Below are 14,268 nucleotides of genomic sequence, written 5' to 3'. Positions count from 1 at the left end.
GACAGTTTTCACAATTCATTTGCTTAATTGATTGAGAGGAATTGCTAAATGTTACCATTTTAGCCCCGCAGTAATGTATTCCAACCACTTTTGGAACGATTGATGCGCCTTCAGCGAAGTCTAAAGTCACATGATTTCGACGTTTAAGGTCTTTTGCTTCTTTTCATTACAGGTACAGCATGTTTATAATAATATTTTCCTCTTTCAACATTTAAACATTTGAAACAATCTTTTTATCAAAAACCTAGCCATTTCGGAACGAAACTGCATCACAATACTTAAAATTAAAAACGTGGTAAACGTCGAAATCACAAGTCATACCTTACAATATAGTATTAATATTACAAATTTATTTTAAATTTCAATGATTTTATTGCAAATATTTTAGCTCTTTAGGTAAATGCTTGATATAAAATATACAGATTATAACTTTATAAGTGATTGCGTGTAAAAATCTTACTGTACGAACGATAGAAATATACAAAAAGCTACATGGTTCTAGATACGACGTGTAGCCTATACGAGTAGAAATAACGGAATCACGCCTCCTTACAACGCGAGGAGCCAGTACACTAAATATGCACTCCAAAGATTACTTTACAAGTTACCTCAGCCTTTTCGAGTAGGAGAATCATAAATACTTGAAAATTGGATTATAAAATAGTAACTAGTAAAATCGGTGAATTAAAATTACACAATAAGGGTCTATTTCACCGATACGCGACGCCACGTGACGCGGCGCGGTATGTTTTAGTTAGCGACTTCAAATTTATTTTAATTTTTTATTCAAGAACATACACATTTTGTTTATATAAATTTTGAACTGCTATTTTAAAGATACTGCGCCGGGTCACGTAGCGTCGCGTTTCGTTGTTAACTGACCCTAAGTGGCAAAAGTCGACCGGCCGCTCGGAGCCCGGTGCGAACTTTCGCCGATCTACGATGTGAAGCACCATTTGTTCTAGCGTAGGGATAATGTACATAATTTTTTTCATTCTAATCTAAACGACATTAGAATTAAGTCATGCACATGCATTCTCCAATTAATTATTAGGAACAATGTTTTGAAGATACAAATATCTCAATAACTTAAAATAATCCGTTAACGCGCATTTTGGCACTTACCACTAAAATCTATTTCCGTTTTTAGTGTTTCGATCTAAATATGTATCTATGCTCATTTTCACAGTGAGTGGACAGGATTTGCCATGTAATCTGTGAGTTTATATAAAATTAGAAATAATAACAGTTAAATTTTCTTTGGTGAAACGTATTTCGTTTTGTAAATTGGATAATGCGTTTACTTATTTAGGATTTCGAATAGTAGTACTACCAATATGCATAGACGGTCGTCTAAATATTTACAACGTATTTACAGGCACGTAAAATATACATTAGGATCTATTTACAATAGAATTTTATAAAAATCAATTGAGCATTAGCAAAAGGAAGGCTTAGAACCTTTACGAAATTTCAATCCTTAAAATTAGGTCGTCTTAAATAATAATATCGGATCTTCACGCGAGTACTCGGTACTCATTAGCCGGAAGCTTACAAATATACATCTTAACAGTAAGTAATCTCATAGCCGCTGAATAATACGAAAGTCTTCACGAATCACATAATCGTCTATATTAATTACTTTAGCGCAAACCGCCCATGGGGCGTCCGAGAAGTGTTCTACGGGACTGTGGCCCAGCTTCAGGTGCACTCTATGATGAGGGGTTGGCTGGACTCGATGACGCTGGGCCTGGTCTCGGCGCCGGGCCCGTACTGCTGGTCGTGGTCGGGGCCGGGCAGGCGGTACTGGCTGGGGGACAGCTGGCCGTGCGCGAGGTGCGGCGTGGTGGAGTGCGCCTGCCCTCCCATCGGGCCCTCGCCGTGAAGCGGCCCGAGCGCCCCGCCGGCTCCCACCAGTCTCCCTGACGAGTGAACCTCGTACGCCTCGTGCCCCTCTCTCTCGTGACAGTCTTTGTCGACGTTACCTGCAAAGTGCACGCCAAATTGAAATCGGCCGCGTTCAGCGAGAGCGCAAGTGAAAGTTAGCTCACCTACGGGGAGAAAGTGCATCGCGATATTCTTGCTCGCGATGATGGTCGCGTTTATTGTATTTTGTGTTAAATTTACATTAAAATTCATAATAGCAAACGAAGCAATCGTAAATAATTGTAAAAAGCAAAGTTAAAAGTGAAAATTATAAAATGTTGTGCAATATAAAGTGAGTGTAAACAAAATCGAGAGTAAAATAAAAAGTGAAATTGTTCGTTACCTATGCATTCGGTATTGGCTGCGTTGGTGATCGCCAGGACCTCCTCGATGTTGTTCGGTTTGCAACTTGTGGTTTTCCAATGAGTTCTTAGGCCGGAAGCGCTGATGTATTTCTTGTCGCACCCCTGACAGACGTACGGCCGATCGTTGGTGTGGAGGCGCTTGTGCAGTTTTAGGTGGACGAACTGCGTGAATTTTTGCATACAAAGATCACAGGCGTACGGTTTCTGTCCCGAGTGGAGGCGTAAATGTGTCTTCAAATTCGATGTTGACGAAAACCTTTTCTTACAAATATCACATTGATGTGGTTTCTCTCCCGTGTGCACCAGGTGATGCTTCTGCAGGTGAGCGAGTTGTGTAAACGATTTATTGCACACGTTGCACTTGAACGGCCGCTCTCCCGAGTGCGTCCGCAGATGAACCTTCAGATTCGACAGTTGACCGAAAGTTTTACAGCAGACGTTACACTCGTAATGCATTTTTCCGTCCTTCTTTTTTAAGGGATAGGGTAGGCTTCTGTAGCCTCGCGAAGATTGTGAGTTGGGACTCAGCGGCGCTCCCATCAGACCGCACCCACCATCGGGGCTCATAGCGCTATGCTGCGGGACGAGTTGACCACCGACGTTTGGATTTTGGATAAGGCTTAACTGGGAGCAATTTTTCAGTGTTATAACGCTCGTAGAGGACGGGTAGTGATGATTGTTTTGGCCATTATGTTGTCTCTCGTATTGGTGAGACGAAGTCACCGTCGGTGAATACGTCGTCGGAGGAGAGCCCAGTTGTGTTATTATTGTTGAATTGGGTGGAGAGTAAATACTGTAGGAATAATTCGGGTAGTGGCTCTCGTACCTCGTTTCACGAATTTCTCTGATTTCTCTAATCTCGCGAATCTCCGTCGTGTGAGGAATACTGTGTGGTGGGGATGATGAGTAGACAGATGCCGCGTTGGGTAGAGGGAGTTGCTGTGGTAAAGGTAGCAACGACGGTAGTGGTGTTAGGTTTGAACTTGAATCAGGACTGCAAGCATTCCCGTACCTTTGGCTCTTTTTGTATGAGTATGCCATTTCTGTGGGTGATGATGGAGGGGGTGTAGCATTTGGCTGCCTTCTGTTGGGATCATTGTTATTTGTGTCTATTCTATTTCCTGTTAGTATCGTTTCCAAAATTCTTGTATCCGGTGGAGTGTATCTCATGTAGGGTGTCTGTGGGGACGGTGAAACGGTTCCATCTTCATAATACGGCTTTGTTATAGGAACAACGGCATTTTGAGAAGTTTCTAAAACTATAACTGTTGAAGTAGCGGGATCTCGCCTGGGCGGTGACAAATTTTGCGGTGATGTGTCCATCATCTCCTCCGCAATCATCAATTCCTTCTCACTTTCACAATCCATATCCTTATGATTTTGATACTGGTAGGCTTTTGGCATTTTAATTTTTACCTTTCTATATTCATTGCGATGCATATCCTGATCCATTTTTTGAACGATCACCGTCTCCTTCGGTTCATTAGTTTTATTAGAGCAATCTAGTACATAATTTTCTACATCAGAATCGCTCGAGTCTTCTGGTGGTGTGAACTCATCATGATACCCATTGCTGTAATAACCTTCATCAGATCTGACCGATCCATCGTTAGGGGTAAGCTGGGGTTCGTAGTGGGATGGGCCACTGTGGCTGAAGTTCGGCGACTTACTACCGAGTTTTTCTTGGTGTATTTGTGACATAGGCGAAGGACCTCGCATGTCTCTCAAGTTGTGCCCCGGAGACTTATTGTTGAGGATCCTCGGATTCTCTAGCTGATGGATGACCACGTGTGACGTGCTCTCTTTATGCTGAATTATTATGGTCTGATTGTCTCTATGTACTTTAACCGGCGAAGGTGGTTGCATCAGTAGGTTTGGTGATATAGACGTATGTTCGTTAATGATTGTACTTTCTCTAACGAGTGACCTGTCGCATTTATTGACATTCCTCGTCTCCTCTTTAACGATAAAGTTGGAGTTATCGTATGCTGCTTTATTTTCACTACCTTCCCTTTTCCTTCTCCTGCTAGGAATTTCTGCTTCTAATAAATCCTTAGCGTTTGTGAGCCCAAGAACATATTTCATGTGATTAAAAGCTATCTCCGGATGTACCGGCGCCGGTGGCAAGCCATAGGCTTTCTTGATAGTTTCTTCCTTGCCTAAAATAATAATAAATATGAGTTATTTTCATATATTTCGTTATCTATCTGAACTTACTATAATTTTTTTTCATTAATTGATAGAAGATAAATATAAAAATATTCTTACAGATAGAGTATGTAGCTCGTTCTGGGTCGATGTCGTAACCGAGCCTTGTCGCGAAGTCTTTGCAGTACCAAACCATGAGTTCTTCATTTGGCATGATATCCCTAAAATAAATAAAAACATTAGTTCGTAACAATTACTCTGGATAGCAGTGTTTTATGTGGTTTAATAAAAATAAATTTATAGATTTATTATTATTTTTAAAGTGTTATTAGCGTAGGTATTTTATTTTGAAAGTGTTTTAATGAAAGTGTTACCTTATCGTGTAGAAGTAAATGTGCTCTTGATGCTGGCAAGCGACGAGGTTCATGACGGACAGGGAGTAAGCGGAGGCGACGTATCGCATCCAGTTGGCCACGCTCGTGTCTGATCCATCCAGGTAATAATAGTCAGTGTCTTTGAATATCTGCAATCAAAAATAACTTGGTTATGGTACTATTATAAGACTCTAATGAAACCTAGACTATATTAGATACAGTCTACGATTTCGGATAACCATAACGAAGAGCTAACCATTCTATATTATTCTGTTTTGCAATTCTCATAGACCAATGAACTAATAATATTCAGTACAAAATACTATTATTGTGTTCTCACTAATACTATAACTTAGTAACACAATAATAATAATGTACGTCGTAGAGCTTACAAAATAAAATATGAAAATTCGCATCATTTGTCATTCAATTTAAATAATTCACACAAGTACGAGTATGAAAAATTTAGTGAAATGAGTATGCAGTATGCACGTGGCACGTGTTATATATTTACAATGCGCGTGCAGTTGATAGCGAAACGCCTGTGATACATGAGTCAAGGACGAGACGCAATGTCATTGTTGAGGCACTAGAGATAACGATAAGCCCTGATTATTAATGAAAGTTTTTAGTTTAAGCAAACTAAAGCGGCAGTGTGCTCTACATTTTTTGACGTAACGACCTTTTTAAAAATGGACAAAATTCATTTTTTTTTTTGGATTTTATAATATCAACTTTCATATTTAACTACTTTTCGACTTTATTTGTATAATGATAATACATCAAATATTAATTTCAATATCTATGGACGCTTCACACCACGTCAGTCTGGCCCCGTGCTAAGTATCTAAAGGACTTGCGTTACGGGTACCAGAAACGGAAATATACTGTAGGTACATATTACAATATTTAAGATTTTTATTATATGATCTACGAATAATAAAAGCTATATATGATACACACATTTAATATACATCCATGAACCAGGAACTTTAAAAACTTTTTGTTTCCCCGGCTTGAGCTACCAACAGGCCACCAACTGAGCCACAGATGTCGTCAAAGCTAATATGCTTGCTTTGCAATGAATTGCTTTGCCGATCTAAAAATGTAGAGCACATTTCAAGAAGTTAAAGAGAAGCAAACCTCACCTTAATGTTTCCAAATGTATGGTGTCTCACTGTTTCCTGTACCTGGCCCAAAGAGAGGAATAGGTTAGTCGAAGTAGAAAAAGTGCACATGAGAAGTAAACGTGTTTTAGATGCCGTATTAGTGCATTTAGATGGGTTAAGGCGGAAAGAGTAGCCAACACCATGTATGTTACCGCTAAGATACATACCCTCCAGTAATATCTCCAGGAGACCTTGTCGTTGGGTTTGTTTGGTGTGCGCGTTCCTTCGAACGGTCCGAACCTCGTGCCGCGAGGTATTACGCCGGTACTCCATACTCCTTCCGTCTAGAATGATAAATAATAATAATTAGCTTCTGTTTTTCTCAACTATGGAAACAATGGAAATTTTTGAATATAGAATATGATTTGCTGCTACAAGATTTTTGTTTTTTTTGCTTCAAGGGAGTTCAGTTTTGTCACGTACCGGTGTGTTGGGTGTTGACAAAACGGCCGATGGCCTCAGGGCCAGGCTGCGCGGGAGTGTCCTCTCGGCCCTGTTCGCGACGCCCCTCTCGCAGGGCACGTCGGGAACTATGTACACCGTCAGCCTCTCGAACTCCTCTTCCCGCATCCTCGTGACATCGTACGCGTCCGTGGCGCTCACAGGGCCCACCGTGCCCGTGCCCGGGCTGGCCGTGCGGGCCACCGTCGGTACCTCTTCGCTCGTTGACTGTTAAAAAAAATAAACGTCAAATTTTACTTTTTATTCCATGCGGCCAGTGCGCGTCAAACTGCGTATTTTTTTTTAAATGCACAATATTTACATTCCATAACTTTTCAACTGTGCACAGTTGCGAAAGCATAATAAGAACGAAAAATGAGTTTATAAAATACATTCCACCCATTTCACACGTCCGAAGAAGGGAGCGTGTTCATTCATTTAAGATCCTGTTGTCTCATTTTTAAAGTGTATTTTCGCTAAGTGAGTGACTTTGAGGACGCCGGTTGTTCGATAAAGGGGCGGCGCCACTACTGACCCAGTTTAGACATAAGTGCGCACTTTCCTCTGCGCATAGACACTTCCCATTTACCTATTTATATTTTTGGTAATTTAAATTTATCACATAATGTAATCTCCATACTCAATTTTGTGCCTTCGGAGATATAAGTCAACTAATATATGATTCGCAGACTTACGAGAGAATTTAAGTTATCTAAGTATTTTCGTGATTTACTTTAAAACGTTTAAAATTTGTACTGCAAAGATTTTATGTAACAAATGCTTACCAGTCTCATCTTGAATATTATTCAGTATGTTATTCCTTGTTGAATACCTGGAAAATAAAAAAAAGCGTTATGATTCAATGCTATAAAATTTTCCTTACATTTTCATTAAAAATATCAATTCCGCATAAAGGTTCAAAAAGCTAGAAATAATTGTTTCGGACAGTCATTTGAAATTTTGCCAATATTTCGGGAAAGTTATTGTAATGACTAAACAATTCATTGCTACAAATAAATTACAGTGTGTACTTTAATAATCTGTGAAACTAAGTGCACACAATTTATACACTTGGAAAATTTCCATCCCAAATCGACATATTAAACTGAATATAAATTGCAAGGTATCAAAATTTTACTTTCCATTTAAAGTAAATAAAAAAATAGGCGTAGCTAAAGGGGAGTTCACGCACCTTCGTTTCCCCCAAAATGTTACAAATCAAAAAAATAAAACGCCCAAAACAATAAAACTGAGTCGTAAATGTTCAACGTTATTAGGTTTAATATCCTATTAAAAATCTGTTTGTAATCAATGAAATAGAAGTAATCATAAACCAACATACAAGTCACAAAAGTTGTGCAACTAGAAGAGTACTCAAACATACAAACACAAAATAAACTGAAACAGAGGTTGCATAATGTGGCGGTCATCGACAGACGGTCAATGGGAATTTTATTTTCTTCAAAAACCGGCCCTAATTGACATTCTAGGTTGTGCAAGAGTTTGGAGCTTACGTGGAAGCTCGGAGCTTTCGAGAGCTTTGAACTTATCATGCGTCGCGCGTTATCGTACATTTATCGTAACGAGACAATGCACACAAATTGATGAGCCCGGAAAAGTTCTCTTGAGCTTTTACAGTAGCTTCAATTGTGTATTTTTTCCGCAATATTTGTTGCCGTAAGTTGTTTTGATAGTATAATTAAAAAGAAAACATTTTTTTTTTCAATATCTTATGCTGAACTAACCTTTTATAATTGTGGAGGTAGATTTTAAAATAAAATCTGCATAGATAGAGTCACCAGTAAGCGATAGTGTATAGAATATAATATTAACTGCTTATAGACCAATTATGGAATCAGCTGATAAGAGTAATCACAGTAACGACGGGAATATACACGTGACTTAGAAGACAAGTGTTAAAACACACGACTTCATTTAATCCATACTAATATTATAAATGCGAAAGTTTGTCTGCCTGTCTTTTTACACTTCCAAGCCGCTAAACCGATTTTGCTGAAATTTGATACGGAGATACTTTGAGTCCTGAGAAAGGACATAGAATACTTTTTATCCCAGAAGAACGTACGATTTCCATGCGGTGAACTAATTTTGGCGTAACGTAGTTGCAGGCGTCATCTTGTATCAATATTATAAAATACTAGCTGTTCCGGCAAATGTCGTTTTGCCATATAAAGTATTTCGCCCATATTATCTTATTGAAGTGACTAAATAAGTATGGCACCGTGGCAACGTCCATCGCTATTCCGTCGCACAAACTATGGTGGCCGTCACTCTCGAGTTGTAAAAATTTACCATTATTTATTTAACAAATGCACTTATCAACATAAAAAGTAGCCAGTAGCCGATTCTCAGACCTGCTGAATATGCATATAAAATTTGGTAAAAATCTGTGAAGCCGTTTTGGAGGAGTACGGTAACTGACATTGTGACACGAGAATTTTATATATAAGATGAAGAATTTTGTATGTTACTTCTTCACGGTTAAACCGTTAAATTGATTTGCATAGATAATAGATACGGAGAAAGAGATATCGTTTTGGAAAAGTCCGTGCAATAAACAAAAAAATAATTGCTGTCAAAATCTAGTAACATAATATGGCAATATTTCATACTCATAGGTTTTGGCAAAATCAGTTTGGCCTTTATTTGTTCCCTAGTTTAAGCGGAAGTATCAAAAATACTGTCATACTTCACAAAAGTCGCTATTTTCCGACATTCCATTTAGCGGGGACTAACACACATCTAAGACGCTTTTTTCTTCGATTAATCCTTTATTTTTATACATGAGAAAATTCAGAAAATTATATACTAGATTTCTAAACATACACAATATTATAATAAAATATAGGCAACTATATGCAAACAATAAGTATATCAAGGCGAGGCACTTAATGCCACTTCTCTATAGATATAAATCATTTAGCTCAACGCTTCAATTGTTACCGGATGATAGGTAGAAGGCCACCTGATAGATTTAATAATGCATCATGCATTCAGACTACGTAGTACGGTCAATATAGCTGAAATTGAGTAAAAAAATCTTAGGTCTTTAGAAATTATTCAAAATGGTATACATGTTTTTTTATCCAGTACAAGACAAAGTTGATTGACTAAAATATAGACTAAAATCCCTTTAGATTTGCATGTGCAAGAGGACATGTTTCTTTTATGATAAATGATTCTCCAAAATTCTACCTACACTAAGAAACGATTCTCCAAAATTTTACCCCTAAAAGAGGTTCAAAATTTGCATGTCCAAAAAATGTATACTTTTTAAAATTGAAGAGTCAATTAATTTTAAAATCAATTAGGTATAGGCTATAACAAAAGGTTGAAACAGAATTAAAAATCTGACTCTACATTAATTCAAGGCACAATTTAAATCTCGTGATATTGAATAGCCAAACATATGATTGGCACAAACAATTACAAATATAAGATGATAGATCGCAAAGGTTTAAGATTGTCAACTGACTGTAGATTTGAAATGATCAGAGCACCTGAACTCTTTCTGTCTGTTGCACTTGTAACCTGTTCTGACTTGTCCTCACGGCTGTATTTCTCTTGCCAAAATTCTTAGGCCAAACATGAATTATATTTTTGTTATGACCACCGCAAAATAATGTGCATACCTATTCATTTGTTGGCATTTATTTTGTGTTCATTTGTTAATGGAAACAATGTTATAAAAGCAAACGCATCTTATTCTAGAACATGAAGATATCATTTAGTTTAAGAAAAGATTTTGATAATATTATACATAATTTTATTCAAGTGTCTTTAAGATGAGGAAAGGCCATTAGTACGGGAGCCCTAGAACATTTTTTTTGTGATTACTAACAAGCTAATGTTTTGTGAGTAGCTACATTTTGATAAGATGAACAACATTTTTATTTTCGAAAAATCTCGAAAATTTTAGCTAACAGAGATAAAAAGGATTTCATACTTTGACTCGATGGTCCTAAAATATGGATTGTTTTATTTGTAGGACAAGATTACTCTTAAATTATATAACTATTAACCTACCAATATACAAAAAATCAGCAGGTTAGGGTTCCGTTTTAGGGTTTTGTAATCAACAAAACTTGGTTAACTACTGTACCCTAAAACGGAATCCTAACCAGCTGATTTTTTGTATATTGGTAGGTTAATATTTAGGCACTACATATAGACTAGTATTTCTACACCTTGACAATAAAATAAGCATAAGATTCCCACTAAAAATATTTTATAACATGCGGAAATTTAATTTCTTTATAAGTATTTAAAAAACACGCACATTACTTTTGGGGATATAAATGACAATCAAGCTTTACTATGACTTAACAAAAGAAAATGAAAATATATAATCTGTATACATAAAACTCAAAGGTGACTGACTGACTGATTGACATAGTGATCTATCAACGCACAGCCCAACTGGACCGATCGGGCTGAAATTTGGCATGCAGGTAAATGTTATGACGTAGGCTCCGCTAAGAAAGGATTTTGATAAATTCCAACCCCAAGGAGTTAAAATAAGGGATAAAAGTTTGTATATAATAATACTTCTTAACGCGAGCGAAGCCGCGGGCAAAAGCTTGTATGTATATATTATGCTTATTTATACTTAATGAGCAGATGTAGTGAATAGAGAGGACACAAAATGTAACTATAGTAAAGAGTTATTTTTATCGCATTCATACACAAAACATTGATTTCGTTCTGTAATTGAATCAATATCGCCCAGGATAAGCCGCGCACAAAAATAAAATTACCTATTTCAACTTTTCACAATTTTCGCAAACAGAACCAGGCGACACATCTAGTTATAACAATGCAGTAAACATGGCAGCACACGTGATCGGAATTGCATAATACGTTACACGCTATTTCGTAATAACAAAAAAAGTATAAACACGTTTTAAAAAAGGTCGGCAAGGTGCATCGTTCGCTGCATAGGAAGCAACCTTGGCGCTTGCGACGATCTTGAACTTGCCCTCTGCGCGCGCGCACGTCTGCAATATAGCGAAATCGTCTACTCCGCGATTTTATCTTTTTTATTTGGCGTTTATATTTGCATTTAACGAACTATTTTATGTATTTATATACGTTTAACGAATTGATTTATAAAAGTTTTCGATACGTGCGTTCATTATTATAATATTATCTATCTATTTGCAAAGAATTTTCCGACACAAAAGTGAAACATGCCCTTCTTAGTAACCCCTGGCAATAAACACACTATATTTATGTTAATGTCATGATACATTTATTTTTAATAACTAATTGTATTTCCGCATATAGCATCAACACTCGCTTTCATTATTGGCTCGTTTAGCGACAAATGAATTGCCATAAAATTCTTTTATTGTAGATATTATGTTGATCGTTTTACTGAGTATAGTTGATGAATGATTTGTTATATAGCTACAAATATAAGCTTATTGTGGCCCTGATATTGCCACCATAAATAATATGCATGCAATAGTGCAACGGGAAACTAACCTTGTAGTCTAATAATAATTTTATACGTAGACGTTTCCTCTACAAATAGATGACTATACATATTCAGTAGTTGAGTATTTTATATTATATTCAAGTCTTTTGTTAAAATTAAATTGAAAATTATAGTAATTTGACCTAGGAGATGTTTTACGTCGGAAAAATAAAAATAAAAGTTATTTTGAGAATGAGGTCCTTGTCTAAAATTATCAACAAAATTTGTATATATTTGTATATTTTAGATTGTATTTTTTAGTGTTTAGATTGTTATATATCTTTGCTCAACAAAATAATTAAATTATACTCAGAATGACTTTAAAATACGATAACTCTATATGCTAATGATTAATTTTCTGTACAAATTAGCACATCATTATTTTGCAAAATATGTATTTGGAAACAATATATAAAATAAATTTAGCAGCAATCACTCATAATTTTAGTTTACAATGAATTTTTGAAACAGCGCAACACAAAAAACGCTTAATTCGTAATAAAGCTTTTCACTTTTAATTGGCTGTGAAAAACAAAGCACGAGACGCAAACAAAATAAATAACGAGAGTGTGATGGAAATGTGTAGAGCTACTGTACTTACAGGAAGTCATTATTCGGTATAATCTTCGTAGTTAAACTGAGATATGGAACTGGAAAACTACTCGTATAGGAGGCCCTACGGGTCGGAACTCGGAAGCGATATCTAACGACTTGAGATACTCCAAGAGTATGCGGAGCGCCAGCAGAGGGACGAGAGGCCGGCGCGCCGCTCGCATAGCTCGGGGCCGCTCGGGGCGGCGGGGCCCGTGCGCGGGGCCGCTCGCTGGGGCCGGCTACAGGCGCTCGGGGCCCCGGCTGCGTGCTCGGCGCCGCTCGCAGCGCATTATGCAACACCGACCTGCCCCACGTCTAGCCGCGGAGCGCGTCGCACTAACCCGACGCCGACCGACCTAGATGCACTTTTACATCGGCGAGAATGCAATCGACACACATATTCGCGTCTCGTTCCGATAAACGCATCGACGACGAAAGCGGCTCGTGATGGAGAATGCGGACGAATTTGACAGCGAGTGCAGTGAGTACGTCACGTTCGCGCCTAGCGGCCGGCGACTAGACGAGAGCGGGACGGCCGGCGCGGCGCGGCCGAGCGCTGCATTCAAGTTCATTACTTCCGTAGTGTGGCGGCCGTCCGCGCCCTGACCGTGCTCCCGATCCGCGCGCCCCGAGCCGCGACCCGCGACCACTATTGACGGCCGCCGCGACTGTCGCGGAAGGTAACTTTCTATTATTATATTGCAGGCCACGTGAAAAACCTGGACGCTAACCGTCGATGAGCGCTCGCAAACGACGGACGCAAACCAATTAAACTAACTGCGTACCAGGAAATGATCGATCGCGCTACACACGTAGATGCGACTTCCTGTATCAACTCATCTCTCACCTCGACGTATAATTAAAAACTTATCAAGTTCATAGCGAAAAGGGGATAATAATTAAAAACGAGTGGAGGGCGACGTGCGGGTATCGTGAGAACGGCAGCGAAAGCCATGGCAGGGCGGGCGGGCGGCCGGGGCGGGCGCTCGCCTCCCCGGAACGAGCTTTCACTCTCGCGGGTCGATGACACAGCCTTCGTGCACCCTTACTGCAAAATCTCGAATTTAATCCATACTCGTCCCCCATAACTCTTTGTCTGCTCCGACGGAACTTTATTACCTGCAGTCTCGATTAGGAATTCAAATCGTCACTTAGTAGGGGTAGCGAGGTACCTCCTTTGTCGTCTCTGCCTGTGTGTAGTACGCAGCAGCAGCAGCTATCTACCGAGCTATTATCCAATATTGATTTCGAAGCTAACGAAGTGAAGCTATTGAATAATATAAGGGCTTTTTAGTAGACGGTTTATTTAATACAATGCAAAATGCAAATATTGTAACGACCTCTTAAACAGTAAAACGAATTGTTTTTCGTACCATTAACATGGCATAAAGATTGCACATATAATTTAAATATGCATTTATTATGCACGGTATTATTATAATTAAGGGGATTGTTGTATATTGACAGAAACTATAAAATAAACAAATGTGACAACCCAATAAAACCGCATTTAAACTCTACTTAAACAGCAATTACAGTATTATAAATTTTGATACCATGTTCTTGTCAACTTGAAGTTTTTTTTATATGACACATTATCTTGTAGACATACTGATACGAAGCTTCGTAGCTTCGTAGCAGTATGTCTACGAGATAATGTGTCATATTAAAAAAACTTCAAGTTAAGGCTACGAGTTAAATTTTGGTAAAGTATTTTTTGTCAAAGACCATTTTCTTCTACGCTAAAGGTT

General features: G+C 38.3%; 1 protein-coding gene across 2 annotated transcripts; it reads right to left on the bottom strand.

Annotated features, from left to right (window-relative positions):
• Nucleotides 1-296: 296 nt before the first annotated feature.
• Nucleotides 297-12,569, bottom strand: LOC121731071 (transcriptional regulator CRZ1). 2 transcript variants are annotated; one of them, XM_042120400.1, is made up of 9 exons: nt 12,525-12,569; nt 7,209-7,255; nt 6,406-6,651; nt 6,150-6,266; nt 5,962-6,003; nt 4,814-4,962; nt 4,560-4,660; nt 2,270-4,450; nt 297-1,985 (listed from the first exon to the last, which is right to left on the bottom strand). In XM_042120400.1, the coding sequence occupies exons 2-9, from the start codon at nt 7,215-7,217 to the stop codon at nt 1,702-1,704; spliced, it is 3,129 nt and encodes a 1,042-aa protein (XP_041976334.1). In that variant the 5' UTR covers nt 7,218-7,255; nt 12,525-12,569; the 3' UTR covers nt 297-1,701. The 2 variants fall into 2 exon arrangements, with proteins under 2 accessions (XP_041976334.1, XP_041976335.1); XM_042120401.1 differs by lacking the exon at nt 5,962-6,003.
• Between the last annotated feature and the right edge of the window lie 1,699 nt (nt 12,570-14,268).

The sequence above is a fragment of the Aricia agestis genome, chromosome 10 (assembly GCF_905147365.1).
Source record: "Aricia agestis chromosome 10, ilAriAges1.1, whole genome shotgun sequence".
Taxonomy (NCBI): Eukaryota; Metazoa; Arthropoda; class Insecta; order Lepidoptera; family Lycaenidae; genus Aricia; species Aricia agestis.
Note: the sequence above shows the minus strand (reverse complement) of the source record. Positions and strands in the feature narration are given on the sequence as shown.